We start from the raw sequence: 25,974 nt of genomic DNA on the forward strand, positions 1-25,974 counted from the left end.
TAGCTTGTACCACTGTGCTTGGTTTATGTGATGCTGGGCATCAAACCAAGGGTTTTGTACAATCCAAACAATCACTCTAACATCTGAGTTACAAACCCAGTTCCATGATTATTTTTAGAAGTCAGTAACTTAAAAAAATTTTTTGAAACAGAGCTTATCTTAGGGCTTTCATTGCTATGTTTTTTTTGTTTGTTTGTTTTTTTGAGGCAGGATTTCTCTGTAGCTTTGGAGCCTATTCTGGAACTCACTTTGTAGACCAGGCTGTCTTCAAACTCACAGAGATCCACCTGCCTCTCCTGGGATTCACCATTGCCTGGCCCAAGGCAACTCTTATAAAGGAAACATTTCATCAGGATGGCTCACATACAGTTTCAGTCCATTATCATCATCACGGGGAGCATAGCATTTGTGCAGGCAGATGTGGTGTTGGAGCGAGCTGAAAGTGCTACATCTTGCTGGCAATAAGAAGTCAGCTCAGACACTGGGCAGTATCCTGAGCAAAGAAAGCCTCAAGCCCAGCACCCACAGTGACACACTTCCTCCAAGGCCATTCCTATTCCAACAAAGCCACACCTCCTAATGGTGCCACTCCCAGTGAACTTATGGGGGCCAAATACATTCAAACTACCATGGAGCTTCACGTTGAAGAACCAGGCTGGCCTCAAATTCACAGAGTAGCTTCAAGTTTGCATTTGCTTGTGTGTGCCTGTATGTAGAGGTCAGAGAACAACTTGCAGGAGTCGGTACCTTCCTCCTGCCGTGTGTGTCTCAAAGATAAAGCTCAGATGTTGGGCTTGGCAGTAAGAAAGGACTTTTAACAGCTGAACCATTGTGCTAGCCCTCTATCTATAGCTTTTAAATGTGGCCTTTTAGGTCCTCTTCTTTTCAAATGCAGCTTAATGTCCTGTCACAATACAAAAATTATTTGCATTACTTCACAATCTATAGTTAGGACATTCATTTAGAACTATACTTCAGAGCATTTTTTAAAGAGTTAACATTTAATCAACTTGATTTTTTTTTTGTTTTTTTCAAGACAGGGTTTCTTTGTGTAGCTCTAGCAGTCTTTGAACTCATTCTGTAGACCAGGCTGGCCTTGAACTCAGAGAGATCCACCTGCCTTTCCCTCACTAGTCCTGGGATTAAAGTGGTGTGCCACCACCACCCATCCTCAATTTAAAATTTTTTATAGAGGCTGGAGAGTTAGTTCAGTAGTTAAAAGCACTTATTATTCTTGCAGAGGACCTGGGTTTGGTTTCTAGCACTCACATGTAGGCTCACAACCATCTGTAATTCCAGTTCCCGAGGAATTGAGTCTTTTCTGATCACAGAGGAATATTGCAAACACACACACACACACACACACACACACACACACACACACACACACACACACTCATTCAAGACAGGGTTTCTCTGTGTAACAGTCCTAGCTGTCCTGGAACTAGGTCTTTTAGACCAGGCTGGCCTCGAATTCATAGAGATCTGCCTGCCTCTGCCTCCCAAGTGTTGGGATAAAGGTGTGCACCACCACTGCCCAACTTTTTTATACTTTTTTATTTTTCAAGACAAGGTTTCTCTGTAGCTTTGGAGCCTGTCCTGGAACTGGTTCTGTAGACCAGGCTGGTTTCAAAGTCACAGAGATCCATCTGTCTCTGCCTCTCATGTGCTGGGATAAAGGCATGCATCACCACCACCCAAAAATAAAATATATTTTTAAATGTTATGAAAGAAGTATAAACTGGGCCAGGTGGTACATACCTCGAACCTATAATCTCAACACTTAAAAGATGAAGACAAGAGGATCAGGGATTCAAGGCCATCCTCAGCTATATCTTGAGTTTAAAGCCAGCTAGGGCTGCATGAGATCCTGTCTCAAAAAAAAAAAAAAACAAACAAACAGACAAAGATAATATAAACAAAAATTATAAAGGGTCCACCCTTTCTCTCTTTCTGATCTTTATAAATACATAATTTTACACATCGCTGTAATTATAGCATTCAATCACACATCCTACCCCTCCCCCCCGCCAATACAGAGTTTCTCTTTGTGGCCCTGAATCTACCTACCTCTGCCTCCTGAAGGCATGTGTCATCATACCTGGCACAATCCTTACTTTTAGCAAAGATTTGTTAGATTTCTTTGTATTTTTGCTTTTCTGTGACTTGCCTTTGATATACATAGATTTGCCTGTACTTCTCATATTGCTGACTATTTTAGGTAAATTAGAATTTTTTATTCTAAAGCATTTAGCTACAATCATATCTGCACAGCTGTTATCTTTTCCTTGGAATGGTTTCCTTATGACAGATTCCCAGGGGTAAGATTACAGTGCCTGCTAATATGTGGCATGAATTGCTCCACTAAAGGATCATTGTATATTTTTAAAGCATTTCCTCTTATCTTGGTCTGAGGTTTGTCCCACTGTGGCTTACCAAACAGCAGCTGCTCTGTGATGTTTCTGTCATTCCTTTCCCACCCATAGCTCACCCTTCAAAGCTAATCTGCAATATGCATCTTTGTAATACTTATTATCTTACTATAATCCACAACCTTGATCCCAGTGACCCTTTTTACCAGATGGGGTTTTACCAGGAATGAATGGAATTTAAATTATTTGTAGAAGTTGAAGATGATTTCAGTAGCAAGCCAAATTACATGGTTTTGCAAAACCATATATTTCTACTACATTACAGAGCTTACTTTTAAATTTTCATACCAAATTTATTGATCATATTAGCAATCAATTTCCAAAAGAACACACTGACAATATAGTTTTTTAGTCTGTTCATCATTGAAGATAGTTACATGCTTAACTGGCCAGTGTGTGTGTGTATATGTGTGTGTGGGGGGTATGTTTGTGTTTAATCCTTGGCATTTCTGATGTGTATTGAAGTTTGAGTAACATTGCTCTAATTGCTCTAAGGGTCTGTGGATGGTGTTGGAGGTGATTTAACACTGTAAAGGGTGTGTCATACTTAAATGTTCTTTGGGAATCCAGTGTAGCCCAAGAATGATCAAGGAAAGGCATGAAGAACCCACAAGATGGTTCAGTAGGTGAAAGAAAGCACTATTAATGCAAGCCTGATTAGAGACACAACAGTAATAACAATAATAAATAATAATTTTTAAAACAAGGGTGTAAAGAACTTGAGGCCTCTGTACTCTCCTTAACTATAGCAAAATAATCAGTTTGAGGGACCATCATTGTAAAAGTGAATAAAATGTTACCAGATAAGGCAGAAAGTTTTAAAAGATAATTTAATGTTATATTGAAGCGATGTTGCCCAGGCTAGCCTCTAAGTCCTGATTCTCCTGCTGAAACCTGCAGAGAGCTGGGATTGCAGAAATATCACAGTATATTTGCTATTTTTTCTTTCTCTCTTCCTCTCTCTCTCTCTCTCTCTCTCTCCTTCCTTCCTTCCTTTCTTTCTTTCTTTCTTTCTTTCTTTCTTTCTTTCTTTCTTTTGTGATCTCATAGCTTTGGCATGTCCAAATACATTGATGATATACTTATTAATATTCCATTTAACATATCTTCTCTAGAAAATCTATATATTCATAATTTTATACCCTCCTCCCCACTTTTATTGAACAGACTACCTCACACTGTAACACCTTCTGGTCTGGAACTCATTATGCAGTCAAACAATCCTCCCATCTCAACCTTTCAAATGCTGGGATTACAGTATGAACTCACCTTAAAATTGGATTGTCTTTTTAAATATTGAGTTATGAATTTCTTTTCTTCAGACAAAATTTTGCTAGGTAGCTCATGTTGTCCTCAAATTTGCTATGTATCCCAGGTTGGCCTTGAACTTGAAATTCATTTGCCTCATCCTAGAGAGTTCTGTAAATATGGGTATATTCTACCATATTGACTTATTATTTTGTATATATTCTGGGTACTGCACCCATGCAGGATTCCTATCAGTATATATGGTTCATATACATTTCTTTGTTTTCTTCCTTCTAAAAGATCTTTGTGTGTGTATGTGTAGGTGTCTGTGTGCTCCTATGTATAGGACAAGTATACACTCATACCTTGGGAGGCCAGAGGACAACTTCTGCTGTGGGGTACTCCTTTCTGTACATTGTGAATATGTATTACTTTCATTGGTTTTATAAAAAAAAACTGACTGGCCAATAGCTAGGCAGGAAGAGGTTAGGTGAGAGAATCAAGCTAAGAGGATGCTAGAAAGAAGAAGGAAGGAGTCATGGGGAATCGTGAATGAGATGCAGAGGATGCAGGAAATGAACATGCTGTGCTGAAAAAAAGGTACCACTATGTGGTTGAATATAGATAAGAAATATGAGTTAATTTAAGATGTAAGAGCTAGTTAGTAGCAAGCCCAAGCTATTTACTGAGCATTTATAATCAATAATAAGACTTCATGTGGTCATTTGGGAGCCAGCTGGGGAGACAGAGAAACTCCACCAACAAACTTAAGGTATTATTCCATTAGAATTGTTCACCTTATTGTTTGAGACATGGTCTCACACACACACACACACACACACATTATATATATATAATTAAAATTTTTTCATTTATTTTACATACTGACTACAGTTGCCCCTCCTTCCTCTCCTTCTGTTCCCTCCCGACCCTGACTCCCATCTACTCCCCTCCCCATCCGCTCCTCCTCCATCTCAATGGATGTCAGGCCTCCCATAAGCTTAAACAAAGCAGGGCACATCAAGTTGAGGCTGGACTGAGCTCCTCCCCCTGCATCAAGGCTGGGTGAGATAACCCAACATGGGGAACAGGTTCCCAAAAGCCATCTGCACGCCAGGGACAAGTCCTGATCTCACGGCTACATGTTGTTATTTCAACTGAAAAACAAAGCGATAAGGAAACCCAAATTCCCAAAACACTTAACAGGGACCATAGCATTGAAGCTTATTCGAGTTAGTAATCTTTTAAGGAAATTAAATTAAAATTGCCTATAATTATATTTCCAAGAAAGAGACTATGAAAGTTTCTTCTCCAATATCACTTTATATTAATTTGCCTTTTCCTATTTTACTGCTGTTATATTTGTTTTATTTCCTAGACAGAGGACAATTCACAAACACAACTGACATGATATATTATTCTCCTTAACTAGAAATGCATATTTGCCCATTCATATTTTTTAACTCAAGTTTTGCAAGTTATTGGATATATTTCTGAATATGAAATGCACAACCTGCTCTCTCAACTACTAAAACATATAGCAGTTTCTACAGGCTTTCATCCTTTCTTGGAAACAGTAAAACACAAAATTTTAAATTTAAATAGAATAACGTAGAAGTTATTTATGCTACTGTCTGACAGGATTTTAATATTTTAATTGTGTACAATGATCCTTGTATCTTGTAGGTTAAAAGTATCGTGTCATAAGCTTCATTATTTAAATCATGTATGTGAAATGATTTTTTTCTTGAAAAAATTTTTTTTTATGAGCAACAACTCCAGAGAACCTAGACAACAGAGAGGACCTAAGAGAGACATACATGGATCCACCTAGGAAGGAGAGAAAGACAAGATCTGAGTAAATTGGGAGCATAGGGGTAATGGGGAGGGAGGAAGGGTAGAGGGGAGGAAGGAAGAGGAATGGGAAAATGTATAGCTCGATAAAAGCAATAAAAAAGAAATATTCCATGAATAGGAAAAATTAATGAGACATGATATGTCAATGAGATCTAAGGCTAGCTGGTCTGGCTGGGCTGGTTGCCAGAGCTTCCTAGGGATCTGCCTCTTCAGTGCTGGAATTACAAGGACATTCTACTACACCAGCTTATTACCTTAGTGCTGGGGATAGAATGAAGGTCCTCAAGCTTGCAGGGCAACTTGACCAACTGAGCTATGATAATAAATGCAAAGACCTTGATAATAAATGTGTGTGCTGCTTAGGTTTACAGAAAAGCTCATTATAAAAGATACTTGACAGTTCTTAATCTGAATGGTGGATACATGGATTCACATTTTATTACTAAACAAATAGTTGATAGTCACTCTTAAATCTATTCACATGTATATATGTTTTTTTCCTTTTTTCTCTTTTTTTCCCCTTTGGCTTTTCAAAACAGGGTTTCTCTGTGTTGATTTCTTGGGGTTTTTGTTTGTTTGTTTGTTTTTCGAGACAGGGTTTCTCTGTGTAGCTTTGGTGTCTGTCCTGGAACTAGCTCTTGTAGACCAGGCTGGCCTGTAACTCACGGAGATCCACCTGCCTCTGCCGCCCAACCACTGGGTTTAAAGCGGTCACCACTGCTTCCCAAGTACTGGGATTAAAGGCGTGCACTACCACTGTCCAGCTCACATATACATTTTATATACAAAACTTGACGGTACTGTTTGCAAAGTATGTCATTCAATTTCTGTACTTCCTTTCGGAGACATTTGTAGAACGAACGGGCTCTAGTTACTGCTTCATCCTATGACAACGTCTATTTAGGTCTTTTACTACAACTTCGTCGTCCATTCTGAAATGCCAACACCATTGGGTTTCTGCCCCATCCCTACCCTCATTCTTCTATGGAGGTAAGGTCATGCAAGATTCACCTTGCCCCAATACAGTTTTTTAAAATATTTATTTATTTATTTATTATGTATACAATATTCTGTCTGTGTGTATGCCTGCAGGCCAGAAGAGGGCACCAGACCCCATTACAGATGGTTGTGAGCCACCATGTGGTTGCTGGGAATTGAACTCAGAACCTTCGGAAGAGCAGGCAATGCTCTTAACCACTGAGCCATCTCTCCAGCCGCTTCTAATGCAGGTTTTTTGTTGTTGTTTTTTTGTTGGTTTGTTTTTTTTCCGAGACAGGGCTTCTCTGTAGCTTTGAAGCCTGTCCTGGAACTCTCCCTATAGTCCAGGCTGGCCTCGAACTCACAGAGATCTGCTTGCCTCTGCCTCCTGAGTGCTGGGATTAAAGCTGTATGCCACCACCATGACCTCGCAGTTTCCAATTTTTTCACATCAGTATCATAGCTTTGTAACTGCTGGCTGCTCTCCTTCCTATCACTCCTGTGGTTTGTTATTATCTGTCTTGTAATTTGTACATTAAATACATTTTATTTCCACTTAATGGTCATCATTCTATTTTAATCCATTACCACAGGGTGCGACAGTTATTAATAGTCCTCGCTGTGACTCCATTATATCTCCGTACCCAGATGACATTACAACCAACGTGTTCATTGTCATGTGTTACCAGATAAAGCTTTGGTAAACGTGGAGGACAAAGTAGAAAGGGGCTGTCCTGGGGGCAACAGAATTCCTCACTGTTGATAAAGAACGTAAAAACTGTCCAGATGGAAAGACTTAGGCTAATTTCGTTATTTTGCTCTCACAAGAGAATCACATTAAGTGAGTTTTTGGCGAAGTGTGTGGTATCTGCGCTTCTGCTAAGCATTGTCACCCGCGAGCGTTCCAACCATCCTCTCCCATCCAGGCACAGCTGGCGGATCCCAGATTGTCCTCCCGGGTCGCTCTAGCTGCCGTCTCTATGGTTCGGGGGACGCGCCGGGTCGCGGCCGGCCCGGGCCCGCTGGTGCGCGTGCGCGATCCTGGCGCGTGCCCGGCCTCCGGCAACTGCCCTGGCTGGCGGGTGGGAGGGGTGGGTCTGGGAACGTTGCGGCGGCCGTGGCCGCGGCCCCTGCGCGCAGGGCAGTCCCCCGCCGCCGCCTCAGATGATGGGTCCCGAGGATGCCGGAGCCTGCTCGGGAAGAAACGCCGAGCTGCTCCCAGTCCCGGGGCCCACGGGTCAGGACGGAAAGACCGTCCACGCCTCCGGCGGCTTTGGCGGAGGCGCCGTCGCCGCGGAGTCGCCAGGGGAGGCTGGAGAGGAGGAAGCGCCGCGGCCGCGGCAGCTCCTGCAGCGGTATCTCGCGGCGGCCGCGGGCCCGCTGCAGCCCGGGCTCGGCGGGGCGGAGGCGGCGGCTGTCCCCGCGGCATGCCGTTCAAGCATGACCAACGGGGACTCGGGATTTTTGCTGCGCCAGGACCGTCGCGGCCCGGAGGAGGCGCGTCGCCGCCGATCCTGCGGCCACCCTTGCCTGCTAGATCCCGCGGACGAGGGTGTGGACGGCGCGGGCGGCCCGGACGACTGGGCCGCGCCGCTGGAGGACCCGCTACGGAGCTGCTGCTTGGCGTCGGGGGACACCGACGACCCGGAACCCACAGCTGCCACCTCTGCCGCGAGATCGGGTGGGAGCGCGGAACCCAGCCCCGGCCTCCCCGACGCCCGCTTCAGCTCTCGGAACACGTTCGAGGTGAGCCGCCGCCAGAGCGCCGGCGACCTCCTTCCCTCGGCGGGGACACCCGCATCCCTGCCAACGGCGGAGCAGAGCCCCGGGGGCCCCACGGCTCGAGCTCGACGGAGCGGTGGCTTCGCGGATTTCTTCGCCAGGTATCGCACCGGCCGCGCGGGGGTCTTGGGCGGGGCCCGGAGCGAGCGCAGAGGGCGGCTGCCTTCCAGCGCCCGGGCGCGTCGGGACTCAGCTTTGATCTGTCGCTAGGGAAGGAGAACCGGATGGCTTTGTGAACTCCAGGCCGGGAGCCAATCTTGGTGTTACTCTGTCCCCTGGGAACATTGTGCTTCCAAGTCTGACCTAATGCTATATATTCAGTCGCCTCATCTGGAGCAGCAGATAACCACCACTCCTATTATTTTGTAAATTGCTTACCAGGGATTTCCTACAGGTGTGGTGTAGAAGACGTCTGCGAAGTTCATTTGCGTGGAATCTAAGGCTATTCCATTAGTTTGGAAATTCTTGATTTTTTAAATTTTACAGTTATTTTGTGTAGGTGTCTGTGCGCGCGCGCATGTGCGCTTGTGTGCGTCTATGTTTGAATGTATCCTAGCATAGAGGTCAGAAAACAACCTTTAGGGAGTCGCCCCCCCCCCCCCCCACACACACACTTTGTGGATACTGGGATTCAGCTCAAGTTGTCGACCTTGGTGGAAAGTGTCTTTACTCATTGAGCTATTTTACCGGCCTACTTTGGGAACTCTTGAAATTAGAAATGATTATTTTTCATAGTATTTGTTTCAGTTGCCTTTACTAAAACACATTCTGAGTTGGAAGTACACACTTGTAACACCAATACTAAAGGATAAGGCAGCAGGATAACCACGAGTTCGAGGCCAGCCTGGGCTACATAGCTACTAGATCAGCCGGGGTTACATAGTAAGATCCCGTCTTTAAACAAAACTGAATAGGCAAGCAGTATAGTGCTTAGAATTAGATCCCAGCCTTTTAGCCCAAATTACTATTGCACTCTAGGAAATTAGGAAATCTCTTTTCTCCTTCGTCAATTTTCATTAACGTCATCCCCCGTTGTTAATTGAACCCAGGGCCACGGACATGCTAGGAGGTAGCCCACCTATGAAGTTACATCCTCAGCAACTTCTTGAGGAGTGTGTGTGTGGGGGGGGGATGCTGACTCACCTTCATGTGAGTTTTGTGCTTGGGAGCATGTATTTTGTGGGCATGGATTGCTAGAACACTGTAATTATCTGGAAAGATGTTGGTCTCCCTTACCCCCATAAGAAGGTCCTGCTCGTGTGAGATTGGCCTTAAACAACCTCCCATTCCCCACCCTGCCTCAGTTGGGATTTTCCCGCCTCAGCCCCTCTCCATTGCTGGAGTAACTAATTTTTAATGGGGTTTTATCTGTGATTTGACATTCTTGAGTTTAAATTATTATGCTGGACTTTGCAGGTTCCAGAGGGAGGCTGGTTTCATGGAAGTCATGGTGGTTTTAGGGAAGTCATGGTGGAAAACTTAGTGTGCATTCCTGAAAAGCACATGTCCTGTGAGGCTGATTTTGACTTGTGGTCTTTTGTTGGTGGTGGTTTTATCTCTAGCCAAATAAAATATCTCCAACTTGTAAAATCTTATCATTCCCAGTTTTTCCTGTTTTCATTCCTTTTTCAGAGACTTTAACTATAACCCGAAGTGAAAGAAACCCTTTTTTAAAAAATACAGCCTCATTGTAGCCCAGGCTTGCTTTGCCTGTGTAGCTGACCAAGACTGACCTTGAACTTCTCTTTAGGATTAGAGTCTTGTGTCTCTAAGTCTGGTTTATATGGTGCTGGGAATCAAGTCCAGTGCCTCCTGCACACAAGGCAAACTCCTTCCCAGCTGAGCCACAGTCCCAGTCGCAGCCTCCTTTGTGAATTAGGGAGTTACAGTTAGTGTGCCCATGTGTACACAGGGAGGTACATTCTATATTGCACTTCTTACATCTTTCTATTTTAGTGTCTCCTATTTTTCCTGCTTGTATACATTTACAAATACAAAGTTTCTTATATTAAGAATGGAAAATCCTAATTTTGTGTTCCATGGCAGTACTAAATATATAGTAACAAGATCTATAATTTTGCCTGTATCTTCAAAGATATATTTAGTTATATTGTTGTTGTTCTTTTTAAAAATCGAGTTGGTATATTTTTGGAGATGGATATCAGTCTAGCCCAGGTTAGCCTGGAACTCCCTATGTGACTCAGGCAGGTCTCAAACTTTTGATATTCCCCTCCTCTGCCTCTTAAGTGCTGGGATTGCAGGTATGAACTACTTGTAAAATTACATTTAAATCTTGCAGTGACAGTATTATACAAGGCCACAGGATGACTTAAATATATGTGCTTTTGATACCTTGTAGCATTGTACTGAATTACATCTATCATGGTCAAGTTTTGAGTTAAGGTGTCAGGTGGCTTTAGACCTGAATGGGCTTTGGAGATCACCAATCCAGCCAGTATACCCTGAGTGCTTGCTTGGTGCAGAGCATTGAGACTAGCTGTGATTTAGACTATTGTCTCTGGCTGGCTAGTAGGGGTTAAGTTGGATACATATGGATACATAGAGCTGTACTGCAGTTTGTGAGCAATAATAGGGCTTCCTCAGTCACTCTTCCCCTGAATGTGTTGAGGTGGGGTCTCTTAGTTGAATCCAGAGTTCACTCATATGGCTAGTCTGACTAGCTAAAGCTACGATTCCCTATCTCAGCTCCCCAGTTGTTGACATTACAGCAGGCCACCACACCTATCAGGCTTCTGTGTATTCTTGGGATCTGAACTCCTGTCCTCACACTCCATGGGAAGTGCTTTCCTGGCTGAGCCTCCTTCCTGTCCCAAAGAACTAGGTTTAAATTTTTAAAAAACAAAACAAAAAATAGGCACAAAATAATTTTTGAAGTTTTTATGTTGATTGGTTGAGTGAGTGAAGCTACATGTATGTATGCTTGCCAGGATACACGTTAAGGTTCTAGACATCATGGCTTTCTTTACATGACATTCTTTGAATAGAACAGAGTGAGAGGAACATTTTTTCCTTGAATTTAGCAAAAGCCTTAGCTGCATTTTGGACATTTTAAAGGCAGGCACTGTGACCCTCATCTCTGAGTGTGCAGTGTCTAGCAGTCTAGCAGTGGTGTGAATAACCCCATTCGAATCGGGCTAAGTTGTTCTCTTTCATGTCTCCTCTTCTCTACTCTTTTCTGAAGAGTGTAATTATGAACAAATTCTCAATTCTCGAGTAAAATAATCAGCAAATATCCATTGTCCCGGCAACTTAAGAATAATTATTACTATTATTGTATTGTACAGTTGTCAACTGAAGTTCCCGCTGAGTGTTGCATTTAGAATCAGCTTGCCCTTGCATGGATTCTTTTCCTTGTTTTTGTTGTTCAAGACAGGGTTTCTCTGTGTAACAGCTCTGGCTGTCCCAAAACTCACTTTGTAGACCAGGCTGGCCTCGAACTCACAGAGATCTCCCTGCCTCTGCTGCCTGAGTGCTGGGATTAAAGACCATTGCCACCACTATCCCCTGGCCCTTAAACGAATTCTTATTCTTTGGAGTACCTTGCTACCACTTCAGTATCTAGATGAAGAAACTCACTAATTAAAGCAGGCAGCTCAGCTAGTTAGTGGTAAGTAGGACTAGAGATTGGGATTCCAGGTTGCCAGTCTCTCTGCATAGAGCTGCCGTGTTTATGTTATGGCAGTGTTCTGTCCTACCTCTTCACCCTCTTTGTTGCTCGTCTTTCCCTTTTGCTTCTTTTCCTCTTAACTAGACAAAAACTACAACAAACACTTCAAAAGTAATTTCAGGGTGGGCCATGCCAGTTTTCCCAGCACTCAGGAAACTGAGGATTGCTGTGAATTAGAGTCTAACTTGGTACAGAGTGAGACTTTGTCTCAAAAAAAATAGCTTCCTCCTTTATTAATTCTAATTGGTATTATTAATAAAAACCCAGGGTCAGATATAGGGGCTAATACTGAAGATTAAAGAAGCAGATCATTCAGCCACTAGAGAGTTCTCTACCAATGCTCAGGACCAAAGGAGTGATCTGGTCTCTATGAATCCTCAGACTGCATCTCCAGACTGTCCCTGGGCTCTTGTCTCCTCCCGCATTATAATTCTCTCTCCACCCAGCCTTGTCATTTCCCATCTCCACCTCCCTGGTACTGGGATTAAAGGTGTGAGACACTACTGCCTGGCTCTGTTTCTCTTTGAGTTTGGGTAAATCTACTGTAGCCGAGGGTGGCCTTGAACTCACAGAGATCCATCAGCCTCTGCTTCCTGAGTGCTGGGATGAAAGGTGTGTGCTACCACTGCCTGGCCTCTGTGGCTAACTAGTGGCTTAGCTCTGCACTCTGATCTTCAGGCAAGCTTTATTGTTAGAACACAAACAAAATATCACTACACTCCTTGTTTTAATGCAATGGTGGGAAGAATTTTATGGCAATTTGTGTTTTACTACAGAGTGTCATATTCAGTTAGGATGCACCATTGATAGGATTGTCAATGACTGGAATAGAAATTCTTCAAAATATACAGGACCTTGTTTAAGTAACTGCTGTCATTTTGAAGAGCCTCAATGGTCATCTCTTGCTTTCTTCCCTTTCTTGTCAGGTAAGGTCTTTTGTAGTCAGTTTTGGGAGTTTGCTTTACCTTTGCGTTGGCATTTGTCTGCTTGTGGTGACTTTGTTGTGTGAGTCCCAGAAGTAAACATCCCTCAGATCACCGATCCTTTCCTGTTGTGTAAAGATTGCAATGCTGTATAGAAACCACTACTGCTCTGTGTTCGCATTGAGGAGTGAAACTTTTTTATTTTATTGAACATTTTTAAAATAATTAATTTTGATACAGGGTCTGAGACTACCTTTGAACTTGCTGTGTAGATGAGGATGACCTCAAGTTCCTTTGTTCCCTTATTTTCATGTCCTAAATGCTATACCACCATGTCTAGCTTATTTGTAAGTTCCTTCCTTCCTCCCTCCCACCCTCCCTTGTCAGTCAGTCAGTCAGTCTGTCTATCTATTTATAGCATAGTCTTACTCTGTAGTCCATAATGTACTAGAACTCAGTATGTTGCCAAGACTGACTTTGAACTCAGGCAGTCCTCCTGCTTCAGGCTCCCCAGTTACTGAGATCACAGATGTGAGCACCCGTGGGCAGCACATCTCAGAGGAGTAAAGCTCAGGGTCTTGTCTCAGCTTTGTTCCTCAGAGATCTCAAGCATCTGTACCCCACCCCTTCTTTACTTTCTCTTTCTTTTTTCATTTTTTTTACATTTATTTATTTTGTTAGAAATATGTGTATCGCATGGGTGCATGGTGCCTGTGGAAGTCAGAGGTCAGACAGGGGCCATGTGGGGCCATTATGTGTGTTCTGGGAACTGAACCTGAGTCCTCTGTAAGAGCTTTTGGGGCTGGAGAGATAGTTCAGTGGTTAAGAGCACTGACTGACCTTCCAGACTAGGTTCAGTATTCCTAGCATCCACATGGTGGCTTACAACTATCTATCACTCCAATTTTGGGGGATCCAAAAATCTCTGGCCTCAGCAGACACTAGGCACAACCATGGTTCATGAACATGGTGCACATGCATGCATGCAGGCCTAATGTTTATGCACATAAAAAAATCAAGTACTCTTACCTGCTGAACCATCTCTTCAGCCTCCATTTTCTCTTTCTTAAAAATCAAATAACTAAATATTTTTTGTGGGTCTTTCAGCAAATTCTTTCTTGCTTTCAAACAAATGGCTTCATTGTACACATACAGTAGCAGACCTGAAATATTTACTGACTAAATATTGTAGATGTGAACTGAGTTAAAGAAGATTCTGAAAAGTACCATTTTTAATCTTTAAAATAATAAAATTATAGGAGCTGGAGAGATGGCTCAGTGGTTAAGAGTACTGACTGCTCTTCCAGAGGATCCAGGTTCAATTCCCAGCACCCACATGGTAGCTCACAACTGTCTGAAGATCCAGTTGCAGGGATCTTCACACACCAATGCACATAAAATAAAGTTAAATAAACCATAAAAAAATAATAAAATTATGGTGATATTTTGTGATCTAACAAATGTAGCTTACCTGAGGAATGCCGAACTAAACCACTAGCTAGCCATACAGGCCAGGCAGTGCTGGCACACACCTTTAATACCAGTGCTCAGGAGACAGAGGCAGACATCTCTGTGAGTTTGAGGCCACCTTGGGCTAGTCTCAGAGAAAAAGAGCTAGGTTGTTTAGTCATAGCACTTGGGAGTCACATGCCTTTAATCCCAGTACTAGGAAGGTGGAGACAGAAAGGGGTATGGCTGGGTGGAGAGAGGAATATAAAGCTGTAGGAGACTTAAGGTATTCGGTCTGAGGATTCATGGAGACAGGATCTTGTCACCCACTTTGGTCTGAGCATTCGGAGAGGTAAGAACTCTAGTGTCTGGCTGCTCTGCTTCTCTGATCTTTCAGCTTTCACTCCCCTCATATCTGACTCCAGGTTTTTATTTAATAAGACTAATTAGGATCACACTACAGAAAGTTTCTAGAGGTGGGAAAAAAACATTCCCTTCAAAGATCTCCGTTGAAGATGTGAGGCTTTGTGTTTATTTTGTAAAGTCTACCTTAGCATAATCATGTTAAACCCTGTTTCTTAGGTGTAGACAGTATAAACCAGCACCTAATTGTGTAGCCTCAGTTGTCCTCAAACTTCAGATCTTCCCGAGTGCTGGGATTATAGACATTTGCTACCATGTTTACTTCAGATCTCTTCTTTTCTTATAATTTCTTAAAATTTTTCTTATAATTTCTTTGGGTGATATGTCTGAGAAACAGCACTGCTGAAATATATCAATTTAAGGGAAATATGGGTGAATTTCTTGTATATCGTGTGAGAAAACAGTGCACAGTTTGTGTAGGAAGACACTTAAAAAAAGATTTTATTTTTTAATATGTATAGTGTTCTGCCTGCATGTATCCTTGCAGGCCTGAAGAGGGCGCCAGATCTCATTACAGGTAGTTATGAGCCACTATGTGGTTGCTGGGAACTGAACTCAGGAACTTTGGAAGAACAGCCAGTGATCTTAACCACTGAGCCATCTCTCTAGCCCTTAGGAAGACACTTATTTGTACATGTGCTTAGGGGGTTGAGGTACTGGATTCTTATACAGTGAAGCTTGGATTAAAAAGTAAATAGAAAGAGGAACTAAAAAGGAAGGAATGTTGAGAAAGATTAAAGTATTTTTTTTTTTATCTTTTTTTGTTTTAGGGGAAAAATAAATATAGACAGGTGAGGCCAAATTTTTAGCTTAATTTTATGAAATGTTTAACTTGGCTTACTTACACTTTTTATACTGTGTTGTCATGGGAAGTTTTGGAGAGAGAGCAGAAACATTTGGAAACTTTGAGGCAGTGCATCTGTCACATCTCTAATGTATTCAGAAAGGGAACGAGAAGGCTTTTCTGGGGCTGCTGCTGCTTCCAGGGTCTCTGGGAACTCTGTTAGCTCCATCCCAGGTGGTGCTGCTGGAGAGTTGCTTGGCACATACTACCGAGATACCTTTTTCTTTTGTCTGTGTGTGCGTGTGTGTATCTGTGTGGGTAGAGGGGTGTGTGTGTGTGTGTGTGTGTCTTTGTGGGTAGAGGGGTGTGTGTGAGTGTGTGTGTGTGCGTGTGTGTGTGTGTGTGTGTCTTTGTGGGTAGAGGGGTGTGTGTGAGTGTGTGTGTGCGTGTGTGTGTGCGTGTGTGTGTCTGTGTGGGTAGAGGGTGTGTGTGTGTGTTTATTGACCACTTGCTCATGCACTTGTTTTGTAGAAGCCAGACCAAGGTTGGCATCAGGTGTCTGCTATCATTCTCCACCTTATCATTATTATTCTGTTGTTTGCTTGAGACAGGGTCTCTCACTGGCCTGGATCTCACCTGGGAGGGCTGGGTGGCCAGAGAGTCACAGAATCTGTCTCTACTCACCCAGTCTCATCACTGGGGGTTTGGATATCTAAACTCAGGTTCTAATGCTTGGGCATAATTCGCTGACTTTCTGTAACCACTGACCCACTTTTTTTTTTATTTTTAAATGAGGGCTGGAGAGATGGCTCAGAGGTTAAGAGCACTTTCTGTTCTTCCAGATGTTCCGAGTTCAATTCCTAGCAACCACATGCTGGCTCACAACCATCTATAACGAGATCTGGTGCCCTCTACAGGCATATATGCAGGCAGAACACTGTATACCAAATAAATAAATAAATAAATAAATAAATAAATAAATAAATCTTTTTAAAAACAGCAACTTTTTTCATTTATTTATTTATTTTGTGTGTGTGTTCATGTATCATGTACATGTCATGGAGCATGTGTGGAGGTCAGAGGATAGCTTCTGAGACCGGCTCATCTTCGCAGCTCCTTCAGTGGTTCTTAAAGTTTTTAAAAATTACTTGGAACTAGCTCCAGGACAGGCTCTAAAGCTGCAGAGAAAGCCTGTCTCGAAAAAACCAAAAAAAAAAAAAATTACTTGGAAAGAGGGAGAGTTATCAAGAATGGTTTTGTTTCTAAGTGAAGATTTTTGGATTCAGTAGATTGTAGAAGAAATCTCCCCAGAATCTGAATTTTAACAAGTCTGTCCCATAGCCCCCACCATTCTTACAGTTGTTCCTGGACAGGAATCTCCAAAATGCTAAATGCTTCACCTAGTTGATTGACAGGCTGGTTTCCTCAGGTGGTGACTGAATGAAAATACAGCACACAGATTTATAGCTCGTGGCACTTCATATGAACAGATAGCAGCTGGGTGGTGGTGGCAAATACCTTTAATCCCAGCGCAGGGGGCAGAGGCAGGCAGATCTCTGAGTTCTGCTAGCCTGGTCTACATAGTGAGCTCCAGCACAGCCAGGGATACACAGAGAAACCCTGTCTTAAAAAAACCAAACCAAACCAACACAAACAAAGAAACAGATAGCAATAGAGAACAGATGAAGAAATAAATACAAAATACATCATTTATAAGCTTGAGAATTTATGTCTGTATGGTTAAATCTCAGCTTTCTTTTTCCTAATGGGACGTCTACTATTTATGCTGCTTAGACTGTGTTTGTTGGTAAAAATGTTTTAAGAAAAGAACCTCCCTGGCTTCTCTGGTGCAGCAGCATCATTCTACTGTTTTTTACAGGGTATCAAGAAACTGTTAATTTCCTTCCCTTCTGAAGTTCTGCACAGACCGTGGCTTGCATCCCACTGAAACTTGCTGCTTCAGCCTTTCTTGAACTGATTTTTTTGTGGCTAAGACGGGGGATACCCATGTGACTGTCTGGTTTTTCAGCAAACTCTCTCCTGCAATTAAGAGAAGTTTAGCTTAGGAAACCAGGCTAGCTAGTTTAGAGTGAATTTACAGTCATGTGTTTAACTCACCTCTGAATCTGGCTTTTCAATTCCTTTTTAATTTGAATTTGATTTGACATTTTTGTGTGTTAAAAATATTTCTATCTGCTTCTCCCTGGCGCCGTGTAGATTAAAATATTTTAAATTTGGAACTGAACACCACAGTTTTTTGTTTTGGTTTGGTTTGGTTTTTCAAGACAAAGTTTCTCTGTAGCTTTGGTGCTTGTCCTGGAACTAGGTCTTCTAGACCAGGCTGACCTTGAACTCACAGTTTAATCCCAAGTGCTGGGATTAAAGGAGTGTGCCACCACTGCCCGGCTAACACCATAGCTTTTAAAAATCAAATTATGTGCTGTTTCCTTTCTTTCTCGTCCCCCACCCCGGGTTTCTTTGTATAACCCTGCCTGTCCTGGAACTCACTTTGTAATCCAGACTGGCCTAGAACTCAGAGATCCATCTACCTCTGCCTCCCGAGTGCTGGAATAAAAGGTGTGCATCACTGTATCTGGTCACCATTTTTCTCTTTCTTTCTTTCTTTTCTTTTCTTTCTTGTTTTTTCGAGACAGGATTTCTCTGTAGCTTTGGAGCCTGTGCTCCCAAGTGCTAGCTTTAAACTGGGTTTAAAAGGCATGCACCACCACCACCTGGCCATTTTTCTTGTATTTCCTTGACTGTTGTAATATACAAGTACCCCATCCATCATATGGTAGGTGTTATTTAGAATTTTCAAATTTGGTTTCATCCGGATTTTAGTTAACTAGAGGCAATTCTTTTGTTATTGTCCCTGAAAAAAATCTTAGTCAAGGGCTATATCAGCTTTTGGGGGGGTTGGGGAAGGAGGAAGTAGGTGGATCTCTGATTTCAAGGTCATCATGGTCCACAAATTGAGTTCCAGGATAGCTAGGGCTGCACAGAGAAACCCTGTCTTGAGCGGGGGTAGAAATTAAAATAAATAAAATTTATTTATTAGTATATTTACTTGTGGCATTCAGGGTGCAGCTACACATTATATTTTTTCAACTCTTTCAATTATTTTTTATAAATTAGAAATTTCTATTACTTATTAAATTAACCAGGCGTGTGACACACACTTGTAGTCCGAGCACTTAGGTGGAAGTAAGAGGAGCAAGAGTTCAAGCCAACTCCAGCCAGCTACATAGACCCTGTCTCCAAAGCAAACAAATAAAAGATAAATGTAAAACATAGCTCCAGAGCTAAAAACTAAATATGTCTCTTAGCAACTGTAGCTCTACCAAACGGGTGTTACATCTTACTCATAGTTTGTTATCAAAAACCTATGCTGTGTATAAACTTAAATTCTTTGTTTGTTTGTTTTGTTTTTTGAGATAGGGTTTCTCTGTAGCTTTGGAGCCTGTCCTGAAACTAGCTCTTGTAGATCAGGCTGGCCTCAAACTCAAAGAGATCCACCTGCCTCTTCCTCCTGAGTGCTGGGATTAAAGCATGTGCCACTGCTGCCCGGCAGAAACTTAAATTCTAAAGTAGTTTTTGAACTTTCAAATATGTATCACATCCTAACAGTTTCTGTATTCTGTTTTTTTTTTACTATTGTGACCTTTTAAATAGTATTAATAGAAAGTTCTAATGGAGAATAAAATTTATGTTGCTGTTTTTACTTTCTTGGTTCATTGACTACCTACCCCATGTGACTTTTAGAGAAAGAGAGAGAGTATGTGTGTTCGTGCTGGCTCTAGAACAGGCCACAAAGCTTATGTGGAGGTCAGAGGACACCTTGGGGATAGTTCGTAATCCCTTTCTCTACTGTTCAGGTCCTGGAGATCAAGCTAAAGTCATCAGACTTGGCAGTCAACACCATTACCCCACTAAGTGATTTTTATTTGTTATTGTTTTGAGTTTTTGTTTGTTTGTTTGTTTGTTTGAGACAGGGTCTCACTGTAGACCAGGCTAGCCTCCAGCTCACAGAGGTCCACCTGTGTCTGCCTCCTGAGAACTGGGATTAAAGGTGTGTGCTACCACAACCTAGCTAAGAAACTTCTTTATGTTGAAACACAGTATCATGGGTCCAGTATGCCCTCTGGAACAAGTCAGTTCCTTGTGGGGCTTGTTTGTTTGTTTGAGATGGAATCTAGCCAGATAGTCCAGGCTAGCTTGGAACTTCCACCACTTCCATAGTGGAATTCTGGATCTGTCCTACCATATCTAACCAACACACATAGTTCTTATGAGCTAGTGTGCAATTTTCTTATTGTTTATTTGTTCAATAAATTTACTTAGGGCCTATTATATATACTAAGCATTAAGTAAAATAGATAACACATTTTATTTAAAACCTTAAGGTAAGACTGGGGGATTGTTCGATTGATAAAGTACTTGATAGTTGTTTTAGGGTTTCTGTTGCTGTGAAGAGACACCAAGACCACAGCAACTCTTACAAAGAAAACATTTAATTGTGACTGTAGACGTAAGTTTCTGTCCTGCCCAGTCAGTCCCTCAGCCCATTCTGTCCCAAAGAAATACACAGAGGCTTATATTACTTATAAACTGTTTGGCCTATTAGCTCAGGCTTATTATTAACTAGATTTTACAACTTAAATTAACCCATAATTCTTGTCTGTGTTTAGCCACATGGCTTTTTTCACACCTTTTCTCAATGCAACATTCTCATCTTGTTTCCTCTGTGTCTGAATTGCAGCTGCAATTCTTCTGACCTTTCTTCTTCCCAGAATTTTCCTAGTTTGGTTTCCCCGCCTATACTTCCTGCCTGGCTACTGACCAATCAGTGTTTTATTAAACCAATATGAGTGACAAATCTTTACAGCGTACAAAAGTATTATATCACAGCAGTGCTTGTTTACAGTTCAGAGGTTCTGTCTATTATCATCATGGCAGGACATGGCAGTGTGCAGGCAGACATAGTGCTGGAGAGGTAGCTGAGAATTCTACATCTGGATGTGCAGGCAGCATAAGTGAATGCCTAGGCCTAGCTTGAGCATCTGAGACCCCAAAGCGCATCCCCACAGTGACACACTTCCTCCAAAAAGCCTACTCTAACAAGGCCATATCTCCTAATAGTGCCACTCCTATGGGCCAAGGATTCAAATGCATGAGTCTATGGGTCCATTCCTGTTCAAACCACTACAGTGACTAAAGAAGATACCCAGGGTCAGCCTCTGTTTTCACATGCCCACCTTCATGCACACACACACCACCACCACCCCCACACCACCCCCACCACCAACAGGATAATCCTATAAAACAAGTACTTAAAGTATTCCCTGGTTAGTGTTGAAAAAGAAACTATAGTAGCTTCAAGGCAATAGAGATTAACTTTAGAGTAAGAAGTAAGAAAGTTCTCTACTATAGATCAAGCTTGACTTTTTACCTAATGAGGAGGGCTGGGTTGAAGTGAAGCTGTCAGCAGTACAGCCACTTGGCAACATGCCCAAAATTATACATGATCTAGTGCAAAGCTTTTTGGTACAGCACAGTACTCATTAGTATGATTGACCCCAGTTACACGAAGTAATGTGAAAGCTAGAGGCATACAGGTTGGAGCTAAATTTATATGACCAGGTAAGTTAAATGTATTCAATGGGGATGACAGCAGCGCAAGGAACAGCTTTTCCTCATATTGGGGATTGCTTCTGGCTATCACATATGCTGGGCAAATGCTCTCACAGCTAAGATACATTTCTAACCTTCATGTTTTAAGGTAGCTTTTCAGTAATTTGTCCAGACCAGCTCTGAACTCATCTGTCCTCTCCCTTACTCTCTTATAGAATCGGCCTGTACTACTAGGCCTATCATCTCGTCCCCCACTGTCCAATGAACAAAGTCAGTTTTATTAGTGGTTAATCATTTTGAGTTGGGAGGACAACTTGACCTTCTGTGAACACCTTCTCAGCACTGGGAATACAGATGTGCTCACCAGACTGGTTTATGTGATACTGGTGATCAGCCCTGGGCTTCTTGCAAGCACTCTGCCAATTGAGCCAGATCCCTAGGATCCTCCTTCTTAAAAACAACAACAGAGCTAAAACATGCTTAGAGTTGTGTTTCAGAATAGTAAGTTGTCAGTGGGGCAGATATTTGGGGACTTGAGAAATTGAGGGCTAGAGACAGCTGTAGTAGTGAGAGAGTGGTGCTTGATATTACAAAGTGCAGTGTCTAGGATACGTAAGTAATAATAAGTAAGACATTCCGTTTTGTCAGATAGAATGGCTAATAAGTGGAGTGACACATGATTTATGTTATTGGCCTTTAATGAAACCTAGTAAAAGTAAAATTTGAAACCTGACTCTTCTTTTGAGGGAAGTAAAATGACATGAAACTAGTTACATGGAAAGTTAGACCTTTACTGTATTTCGTAAGGAACTCCTTGAGTCTGGGCCGAGTCAGAGACGCTATTAAGGTAGTGCTGTGAATGCGAAAGGAAACAGCTTCTGGGAGGAGCCTGAGAGTGCGGAGCTGTCTGTACATCAGTGTGTCCCTTCTGATGCTGCTCCTTAACTAAATTGTGATGGTTACAACAGTTAACCGTTTTTGAGAATCAGTAAGCTAAAGTCAAAGTGTTGAGACTCATATACACACGTGTGTGTGTGTGTGTGTGTGTGTGTGTGTGTGTGTGTCTGTGCCCGTCTGCTAAGTTCAAATCTATTTGAAGTTAAGAACTGTATCTTTTTATTTTTTTCCTCTGTATGTAGACATAGACTTTTGGCTTAGAAGCTTTTAAGCTGGTGGAGGTGGGGGGCAAGAGAGATGGCCCAGCAGTTAAAGAGTGCTTATTGCTTCTGTAGGGATCCAGGTTCTGGTCCCAGTTCCTACATGGAGGCTCACAAGCATCTGTAACTACAGTTCTAAAGAATCTGATGCCTTCTTCTGGCCTTTGTGGGTACCAGACACCACATGATGCATAGACAAACTTGCAGGCAAATCATCCATATATATACATATATATACATATAATAAATGTATATATATATATATATATAAAATAAATCAGAATTTCTCTCAGTCTCTGTTTCTCTGTGTCTGTCTCTGTGCTGGATAGTTTTATGCCAACCTGACACAAGCAAGAATCATTTGAGAGGTGATGAGAACCTTAATTGAGAAAATGTCTCCATAAGATCGAACTGTAGGCAAACCTGTAGGACATTTTTTTAACTAGTGATTAAAGTGGGTGAGCCCAGCCCATTGTGGATGAGGGCATCCCTGAACTGTTGTCCTGGGTTCTATAAAAAAGCAGGCTGAGCAAGCCATGGGGAGAAAGCTAGTAAGCAGCACTCCTCCATGACATCTGCATCAGCTCCTGCCTCCAGGTTCTTGTCTTGCTTGAGTTCCTGTCCTGATTTCCTTTGATGATGCATAGTGATGTGGAAACATAAGCCGAACATACCCTTCCTCTCAAAGTTGCTTTGGGTATGGTGTCTCATTGCAGCAATGATGAAACCCTATAATATAACTAAGACAGTCTCTGTGTGTGTGTGTTTATTGTGTCTGTCTGTATGTTGCCCATCCCACTCCAGAGAGATGGCCAACAGTCAAGAGTATTGGCTGCTCTTGGAGGCAACCCAGCTTCTATTTCCAGCATTCACAGGGTAGCTCACAATTGCCTATAGCTCTAGTCATATTAGAGCTGATACACTATTCTGGCCTCCCTAGTTTCCAGGCACAAATGTAATACACACACATACATGTTGTGGGTGAGACACCTGCTTACATTAAGTTTTTTTCTTAAAAGAAAAAGAATATGCTTTAAAGTATCTTCCTAATATGAATACAACTGAACTTTATTCTATAAAGTGAAGAAAATAATTTCTTCTTTTGAACTGTTTAAATGATGGTGTTTTTTCAAGATGGAAAAGATTGGGAATGAAGTGTAGTGCCTAGCATCTTGATTGTTGGATGGAACACAGGAACAAGATTAGTTAATTTGAAGCAAAGGAACTGTCACAAATGCTTATTAGGTGTGATCATGGCTAGTAACAGAATTGGAGTCATCAGGGTATCTTGGAAGTGGTAAGGTCATTGAATATGAGGAGAATTTTCAGGAAACTACAGACAGCTGCCCAAGAAAGGTGCTTGTAAGTACACCATTGCTTCAAAGTGTACATATCTTTAGAGAAGGCTGTGTATCGGAAACCAGCCTTAACAAAAATACCTCTTGTCAGGGTAGGTGTATGGGGATTTAGAAATATAAGTAAAGAATAAGAAAACACGTGAAAAATAATAAAACAGAAACCATAGAATAGTACCGGGAGGGAGTTCCAGTGAATACTAAAATCCCTGCACTTGATTTTCCATACACTTTTGTACCCCAATATGAAAAAGGGAAGAAGGCAACAAAAGACTTCTTTAACATGATACAAAGGACAACTCCAACAGTTACTTGCTTTAACACTTTGAGACATCAAGTCATTAGCATTCGGTTGTTTAGTCCATGAAACTACCCTAGACCAAGTATCCTGAAAACAGCCCCTCCCCAGGTAACCTCATATTAAAAAAGAAGAAACAGAAGTATGCTTGCATATCCTGACCATCTGTCAGGAGGGAAATAGGCTCACATTTTTGGGCCTCCACACTTGTGGCCTCCTACATTCATGTAAGTATGTTGACTCTAAAAATATCTTACTAGTGTGAATTCACTATACGTCATGTTGGGTTTTATAAGTATTTTATATATTCTATTTTAGCCCCTGCATTGTTTCCCTTCATTCAGTCTTTTTTTTAAATTGATATTTATTGAGCTCTACATTTTTCTCTGCTCCCTTCCCTGCCTCTCCCCTTCCTCCTTCAACCCTCTCCCAAGGTCCCCATGTTCCCAATTTACTCAGGAGATCTTGTCTTTTTCTACTTTCTACTCCCCATGTAGATTATATCTATGTAAGGCTCTCTTAGTGTCCTCATTGTTGTCTAAGTTCTCTGGGATTGTGGTTTGGAGGCTGCCTTTCTTTGCTTTATGTTTAAAAACAACTTAGGAGTGAGTACATGTGATAATTGTCTTTCTGGGTCTAGGTTATTTCACTAAAAATAATGTTTTCTAGCTCCATCCATTTGCCTGCAAAATTCAAGATTTTTTTTTTTTTGCTGTGTAGTACTCCATTGTGTAAATGTACCACATTTTCCTTATCTATTCTTTGGTTGAGGGGCATTTAGGTTGTTTCCAGGTTCTGGCTATGACAAACAAAGCTGCTATGAACATAGTTGAACACGTGTCCTTGTGGCACAATTGAGCATCCTTTGGATATATACCCAAAAGTGGGTATATATTTTTTAAAAGTGGGTATATATATTTTTAGGAAGGTTGTTTCCTAATTTTCTGAGAAATTGCCACACTGACAGCCAAAGGGGTTGTACCAACTTGCATTTCCACCAGCAATGCAGAAGTGTTTCCTTTTCCCCACAACCTCCCCAGCATAAGTTGTCATAGTGTTTTTTTGTTTGTTTGTTTGTTTTGTTGTTGTTGTTGTTTTGTTTTTCGAGACAGGGTTTCTCTGTAGCTTTGGAGCCTGTCCTGGAACTAGCTCTTGTAGACCAGGCTGGTATTGAACTCACAGCCAGCCTCTGCCTCCCAAGTGCTGGGATTAAAAACGCACCACCACCACCCGGCCTGTCATCAGTGTTTTTGATCTTGGCCATTCTTACAGATGTAAGGTGGAATCTTAGAGTTGTTTTGATTTGTATTTTTCTGATGACTAAGGATGTTGAACATTTCCTTAAATGTCTTTCAGCCATTTTAGATTCTTCTGTTGAGAGTTCTCTGTTTAGGTCTATACTCCACATTTTTTTAAAAATTTGGATTATGTGTTCTTTTGGTGTCCAATTTCTTGAGTTCTTTGTATATTTTGGAGATCAGACCTCTATCTGATGTGGGGTTAGTGAAGATCTTTTCCCATTCTGTAGGCTGTTGTTTTATCTTGTTGACTGTGTCCTTTGCTTTACAGAAGCTTTTCAGTTTCAGGAGGTCCCATTTATTAATTGTTTCTCTCAGTGTCTCTGCTGCTGGGGTTCTATTTAGGAAGGGGTTCCCTGTGCCAATGCGTTCAAGTGTACTTTTGAAAAATTACTACTTAATTACCTTTAGTAATACTTTTAAATATTTGTAATAAAAGTGCATCTACTGCTGTCCCACAGTTATTAATTGCTTTTCCTAAAAGAACTATGTAACAAAGCTTATTGCAGAAAGGCCAGCATGTAATTATTGAAGAAAGTTGTCTCTCATGGAACATCTAACAAAAAGGAAGAGGGAGATGAAGGGAGAGAGAGATAAGCAATTTCAAATCACAATGCATGGTCTATTAATTTTGCTTCTTATTACATTTATGATCAATTTTTAGTGTTTGT

General features: G+C 41.8%; 1 protein-coding gene across 1 annotated transcript in view; it reads left to right on the plus strand.

Annotated features, from left to right (window-relative positions):
* Positions 1 to 7,629: 7,629 nt before the first annotated feature.
* The window catches only part of Tbc1d12 (TBC1 domain family member 12), a 70,131-nt gene continuing 51,786 nt past the window's right edge, over positions 7,630 to 25,974 (plus strand). Inside the window, exon 1 of the mRNA XM_038338089.2 lies at positions 7,630 to 8,398. Coding sequence (XP_038194017.1) covers positions 7,680 to 8,398 — 719 coding nt within the window. The 5' untranslated portion in view covers positions 7,630 to 7,679. The remainder of the gene's footprint in view (positions 8,399 to 25,974) is intronic.

The sequence above is a fragment of the Arvicola amphibius genome, chromosome 1 (assembly GCF_903992535.2).
Source record: "Arvicola amphibius chromosome 1, mArvAmp1.2, whole genome shotgun sequence".
NCBI classification, from domain to species: Eukaryota; Metazoa; Chordata; class Mammalia; order Rodentia; family Cricetidae; genus Arvicola; species Arvicola amphibius.